The sequence below is a fragment of the Crinia signifera genome, chromosome 7 (genome assembly GCF_055691185.1).
Source record: "Crinia signifera chromosome 7, ASM5569118v1, whole genome shotgun sequence".
Classification (NCBI taxonomy): domain Eukaryota; kingdom Metazoa; phylum Chordata; class Amphibia; order Anura; family Myobatrachidae; genus Crinia; species Crinia signifera.
Window position 1 is genome coordinate 101,695,967 of NC_139223.1, and position 7,059 is coordinate 101,703,025.

Consider the following 7,059-nt stretch of genomic DNA (forward strand, 5'->3'; position numbering starts at 1 on the left):
ATGCAAACTATTCTGATTGCACAAGATTGGCCCAGGAGGTCGTGGTACTCCGATATACTGAGATTGTCGACGGACTCTTGACGTCTTCGTCCGGATTTGCTAAAACAAGGACTGTTTCTACATCTGGACCTAGCTCGTCTAAATTTGACAGCGTGGCTTTTCAAACCTCCTTATTACAGAAGAAGGGGTTTTCAGATGCAGTGATACAGACCATGCTTAGGGCTCGTAAGCCTTTGTCAGCAGCCAATTACCATCGGGTCTGGCAGATCGGTTGGTGTGAACGTCAGAGTTCACATTTCTAGGTTCAAAGTTTCGAATCCCCTTTTATGACAACGTAAAAGATTCTGTGGAGAGTTTTCCAACATTGCATTTAAAATATAAATATAGATTGGCACTTTGAGGATGGTGGTCTAGAACCTTAAACAGGTTTTTTATGAAGTAATAAAACATGGTACCAATATAGATTTATATATCTATCTATATTCCTCTCTTGGTTAAAAAGAGGTAAGTGCGCTGGTGGAGCCTTGCTTTATTGTCATTCAGTTCGTAGATTCTGACATTTATGTAAGTATTCTATTGGTTGTGTTGGGTTTCTGGATCCTAGCTTTAGGTTAGATTATGCAGGGTGGAGAGGTATGGGGTTTATTAATTTGTATAATTTGGATGTGTTTTGGCATACTTTCACCAATTCTGTCCCATTTAAGTGGTTCTTTATAAGATGGTTTGGTAATGACTGAATACCTATGTAAGCTGTCCATTATTTTGGTGTCATCAATGCCCAATATTTATATTGAGTACATCATGCCATGTAGATCTATATAGCCCTTTGAGTACTCAGTTAGCCGTGTTTGTTATGGGGCTTTTTGTATACATTTGTTATGAATACTCTTAAATTCGAATAATCTAACTTTATTTTTCTTTTTTGTCTAGGCCACATGATGTGCTTGCAACACTTCTTAATAACCTGAAAGTACAGGAAAGACAAAACAGGGTGTGTACCACTGTGGCAATTGCTATTGTGGCTGAAACCTGTTCCCCATTTACAGTTCTTCCAGCTCTGATGAATGAATACAGAGTACCAGAACTAAATGTCCAGAATGGTGTATTGAAGTCTCTTTCATTCCTTTTTGAATACATTGGAGAAATGGGAAAGGATTACATCTATGCTGTGACACCCCTGCTTGAAGATGCTTTGATGGATAGGTAATTAAATAAAAAAAAAAAAGCAATCAAAACTATATTTTTACCTAAATTAAATTCACATTTATCATTAAGTTTCCATTATGAAGCTGCAAAGGTGTGGGTTTTTTTGGGATTATATATTGCATACTTCTGAGTTTTTTTAATGATTTATGTAAAATAATATGTCCTTGTTTTTGAAAAGGGAGGCATTCAATCCAGGATTCCAACTAACTTGACAGCCAGAATTCAATGTTCCATCTGTCAAGTGTTGGAAAGGTTGCGGATTGTCAGAAACAGTCCGTGAAATATCGGCACAGACCGAATACCACCCAAAACCTTATGTTTTTGGTGCATTTACCTTGATAACTTACTTGGTACATACTGTGAAATTTAAAAACTTATTTTTTTTTTTTTTTTTGTCAACCCTTTTGGTAGGTTTTTCCTGCAAGTATAAACATACTCTACACTTTTATTGACATACTTGTAGTTCTCCAGTAATTTGCAGGATGAGGAACTAGAAAAAAAATGTAGGAACTATGTTCTAGAATGGCCACGTACTGCACAATATCAGGACATTTTGGCCAAACTATTGTGGCGAGATTATATACTCTAGAAATCAGACCAATAATTGTCATTTTGAGGTTCTCAAACTTTGTGCCGTAGCACCCTGGGGTGATTTAGGATTATTGCAGGGGTGCACTGCGTTGGTGGTACATCACCAATTCAAATTATATATAGTCAATGTAATGGGCAAAACCAGTGCTTGTGGTTTCATAATTTGTGGACAATCAGGTGAATCCACATACGTATATACTCGAGTATAAGTCGACCTGAATATAAGCAGAGGCACCTAATTTTACAACAAAAAACTGGGAAAACTTATTGACTCAAGTGGGACCCTCACTCGAGTATAACCCAAGGGGGGATTTTTCAGCATAAAAACTGTTCTGAAAAAGTAGGCTTATACTCGAGTATATATGGTAATTTTAACCTAAATTTTTTATTTATTTTATTATTATTGTCAATTAGAAACTTCTGGTCTAGGGGTGCCATGAAAAAAAAATCAGATTCTCTATGGTGCCGTGATTCAGAAAAGTTTGGGAACCATTGGTGTAATGTGTACCTATCTTTCATGTAACAAAACCTGTGTGTAGAAGGAAGAGGATCTCCCGTCTATAGCTGTTTCATGCAGTCAGGATTTTCCAATTTTTGGTAGTATTTTTATTTGATCTTAAATTCGTCCTATTTAATATGAACTCATCCTATTAAAGCTTTTTTTCCCCTTCTAACAATGCATTCCATTTAACATTTATTTTTTTACAGAGATCTTGTTCACAGACAAACTGCTAGTGCAGTTGTTCAGCACATGTCACTTGGAGTATATGGATTTGGATGTGAAGATTCATTAAATCATCTATTAAATTATGTATGGCCCAATGTATTTGAGACCTCTCCTCATGTAATCCAAGCTGTTATGGGTGCACTTGAGGGTCTTAGAGTTGCTATTGGACCATGTCGGATGCTTCAGTATTGCTTACAGGTAACTTTGAATGGATTTTCTTTTCTATATAGTTGGCTTCTTTTATGCAACATTTATTGTTTGCAGGAATTATTGGTATTGATAGGTGTTCAAAAAATTTGTAATAGAAGTCCACAAAAAGGAATGGTTTATTAATCCGCAGGTAAACCGGGTATAAACAGGAAATGGTATGTAGTAAGGATATGCAGAGCCTTCCAAATTGGTTTAGTATCCATATGCAGGAGAGGCTTAAGGTGTCCATACACGCTGCGATTATCGCATTTTGCGCTAGATCTCCTTGCATGCGATTTGCGTGCGGTGCAATCCGAAGCTAGTTAAAAAAGTATGTGCAGCACATACTAATTGAACTGTGTGATGGGATGCCCGCGGGAGCGCGTATCACACAGCAAAAACGCACTGTGTGTATGGTAACACCTTTAGAGCATAACATAAGACGTTTCAGTTATAATAGGCTTGGTGTGTCAGCGCTCAAGATAACAATATGGTCGAAGGGGCTTCTGAGTTTGGAGTGGTCCAATCTCCTAGAGAAGCAAGTTAACCTGTGTAGTAACTCTGCGCTCACCTTCTAGTGTGTGAGGCTCATAAGATGTGTGCCCAGATGTATTAAAGAAATGGGTAGACAAATGCAGTTGGTGATAAATGTATATTTATTTAAAACAAACAAGTTCATGTAGAAAAATACCTGTGGGTATTTGTGGTGCTGGGAAATGGGGGTGATCCCCTGTGCCATAAGGGTGTAATCAAACCTAGGTGTTTATTGCAGCGTATCAAGTCTTATTTCTGCTGGTGATGACACCCAAATGCGCACCTGGGGGAGCAAATGATGTTGGGGTGGGTGTACTCTGTGTTTTGGCAATGCACAGAGTCACCCGGGTGATAAGGAGTCAGTGGCTGGATGCTGGAATAAAGTCAGATGGGTCAAGGCAAGTGTGTTAAATGGTACCGGGGGCTGGCGTCCCTAACCACCGGTGGTGCATCTACCACTTACCCGATACCTGCATGAATTTCTTTTCCAACGAGTCCCTCGCCGCGTGTCTCTCCTGAAAGGGATGGATGTTCGCTCTGGAGGTAGATTGTGGAGATCCACACAGCTTTTACGGCTATGATCGCCGCTTCCGGGTTCGGCTTATGGGCGTGTACCCGGAGCAGCGTCATTCGGAGCCGTGTGCGCTCGACTCCTGCTTGCAGAGGAGACTTGTAGAAGTATGTGGAGGATGGATGTGTCCAAACATCCATTACCCCCGTCATCAGGAAATAATGTTCTAGTAACAGCACTGTGGAAATCGTTTTGTATGAACTACTGCTTGAGTTCATTTGTTTTCTTCAAGGTTTACCAAGTATTCATGTCAATCACATAGATCTAGTTTTACAATGTATACATTTACAAGTGTAAATTACTATTCAAGTTTTAAAATGGTAATAAATGGATATGTAGCCACTTGAATCTAGTGATAAGCCCAAGAATGACTTTATAATTCCATCCATTTGTGATTTGCAGCATGCGCTTATGAATTGTAGGCCTTTGTTGACCACCTATTCACATTTAACTTTAATTTTTTTCCCCAACAGGGCCTATTCCATCCTGCCAGAAAAGTCAGGGATGTTTATTGGAAAATATACAACTCTATATATATCGGCTCACAAGATGCTCTCATTGCACATTACCCTCGAATCTACAATGATGAAAAGAACACTTATATTCGTTATGAGCTTGATTACATCTTATAAAGATGCTGTTCTATTTTTGTCTTGCTTCTGTTCCCTATTGTCTTTGTAAAACTATTGATGAGTAGTGCTAATGGTCACCTGCAGCATGTGTGATAGGTGAAGCCTGTTTTGATGTAATACTAGAAGTGGCCAAGAAAGTGCTATTTCAACATGTATGTATCTTATGAACTGCATTCTTTTTTTCTTTTTCTTTTTTTTTAGTTTTCTGGTTCAGACATCATTCCTAGTGTTAAAGAGGGATGTGTGTTTAGGGAAATAAACATTTTATGTATAAAATATATGTCCAATTCTTTTTGATTTAAGATCATCTTATCTAGCATTTATAAATACATATCAGTGATGGCAAATACACGCTATAGTGCATTTTTTATTTGCAATTGCAGCCCAGAAGTTAGGCGTTAAGAAGGGAGTGGGTGCCAGGGACGTGCTGTGCTGCACAGGACACTCACCAGTGGGACATGCACGGGAGTGGGAGATGGGGACCGGCAGCAGTCGGAGATGGGGAGCACACTGCAGGGGAGCAAGAGAGCCTGACTCCAGTGAACAGGAGGGCTGGATGATGCTAGTAAGAGACTAGCATATTTCCCCCACACACCTCACTCCATCCCCTCTCACCTCCATCACCTTGCTCCATCATGCTATCTTGCCCCCAACACCACATTCCCTCTCACCCCCCCCCCCCCCCCCCCTCTTCGCCCCATCACCACCCACTCTCGCCACCCCATCAACTCATCCTCTCGCAACCCTGTTTCCAAACCCCTCCTTACCCTCCGTTACCAGTCCCCCCCCCCTTAACCTTACCTCTTCCCCCTCATATCACATTCTCAACCCCCAAACACATCTTTTGTTTTACTTACCCTTTCTTCTCACTCACATGTTTTTTCTCCCCACCAGTCTTTCAGTCTCGCCCTCTATCTTTCTCCTCTATCTCTCTCCTCCCCATTTTTCCTCTTGCTTACCCTCTTTCTTTCCTCCTTCTCCCTCTGTCTCAATTTCTACCCCTCTCTCTTTACCTGACATCACCTCACTCAATATCGAACATCTTTCTTTCCCTACCACCACCACCTCTCCCCCTTCCTCTCTCTGACATTCTGTTGCTCCTGCTGACATCCCACTATTTTTATCTATCTGCCACCCTTTCTCTGCTCTCATTCCTTTTTCCATGAAGCCCTCTATCTATGACTGCTCCTCTCTCCCACTCCTTTTTTTTCACTCTTGCTCACCCAACACGGTCTCTCACTCTATTTTTTTTCTGCCCCCCTCTAACAGGCATTGTATTGACAGTATGTGTGTGTGGGGGGGGGGGCTCAGATTTGAAGAGACTTTATAAAGTGAGTGTGGTCTTGTCACTTTTTTTTCACTGAGTGCGATCACTGCATATATTCTTTCTGAGAAGCTTAACCAAATTACCATGTACTATAAACAAATGCTTGAGCTGCTCTCCCAAATGCACCACAGGATAAATACAAAACCTATCTTTCTGCAAAAAAAATGTATTTCTGACTAGATTGGTCAAAATAGTGATCTTTGTGGACCTCATGTCAAGAGTAGATGTGTTGCAACAGCCTTCTTAGAATTGTTGATGGCATATAAACCAGTGGTCTCCAAAATTAATTGGGCATGAGCTACTTGCGACAAAATAAACCACCTGATGACCTATTTTTGGAGAAAATGTCTGCCTATTAACCTGCTCATTGTTGGTTGTGCAATGCTCGTTGCAAAGGGGTTATATGGTATACGATGCAGCTTTACCGAAAGCTGAATCTTTCGCCACGTGACATCAGTGCCAAGCACTCCCAAGTAACAGTGCAGCGCTGTGCTCCATGTCTGATGCTAGAATTAAAGTATGACCTCTAGTGTCTCCTCAGAGGCAGAGCAGTGTGAGGGGAAGGTGGCAGACAGAGTGGTTGAGTCACCCAGATTGTGACAAGGTATTATCTCAAGCGAGAGGTTGGTGACCATGGGTATACGCGATAGCATTGTTTATGGAGACCATAAGGCTCTTATAATAGTCTGCAAAATGCAGGCTTTGCAGGAATTTCCATAAGTGCATGTATTTTGATAGCCACAAACATTTACATGGCATAACCAGGTTGTATGATGTTGGCGCAGTTAGCAAAGGAAACTTCTCATTGGGATCCATCCACTTTATACTCCACAAAAAGCTTGACCTGAGAGCGGTTTCTGCATGCTGTGTGCCCAGCAGCTGACTTCAGAGCAGGAGGTGTCTCATGTGACTTGGTGTCGCACCATGCTGGCCAATTTTGATGGTGTTCGCTCAAATTCTAATAAAGATCAGAGGCAATGAATCTTGAATCCACAGTTTGACCCTGTGACCAAATAGTCACCCTCGTAGACCTCAGTTGTAAGTATGCTGCCACAGAAGATATAAGCGGCCATGATGACAATGCACCTGTCCACAAGTCCAGGAAAGTGATTTATTTTGTTGTCTATGAAAGCATATAGAAGCTTGGTAAATTGCCATGGAGTACAAATCTGTCTCCTTGTGATTTCTTTGTGTTGCCACAAATCAAGTGGCGGATGCATGGGATTTGTTTTGAGTCCCCGGAAGCTGCAGTGGAGAGCTTCATCCATACCTTTTTCAGAGT

The 7,059-nt window shown here is 41.0% G+C and overlaps 1 protein-coding gene across 2 annotated transcripts in view; it reads left to right on the top strand.

The window, feature by feature from the left end:
• Nucleotides 1-4,726, top strand: part of SF3B1 (splicing factor 3b subunit 1) — a 121,712-nt gene extending 116,986 nt beyond the window's left edge. For both annotated transcript variants that reach the window (XM_083153558.1, XM_083153560.1), the window contains 3 exons: nt 931-1,203; nt 2,506-2,722; nt 4,292-4,726. In XM_083153558.1, the coding sequence (XP_083009684.1) occupies nt 931-1,203; nt 2,506-2,722; nt 4,292-4,450 (649 nt within the window). In that variant the 3' untranslated portion in view covers nt 4,451-4,726. The remainder of the gene's footprint in view (nt 1-930; nt 1,204-2,505; nt 2,723-4,291) is intronic.
• Nucleotides 4,727-7,059: the final 2,333 nt, after the last annotated feature.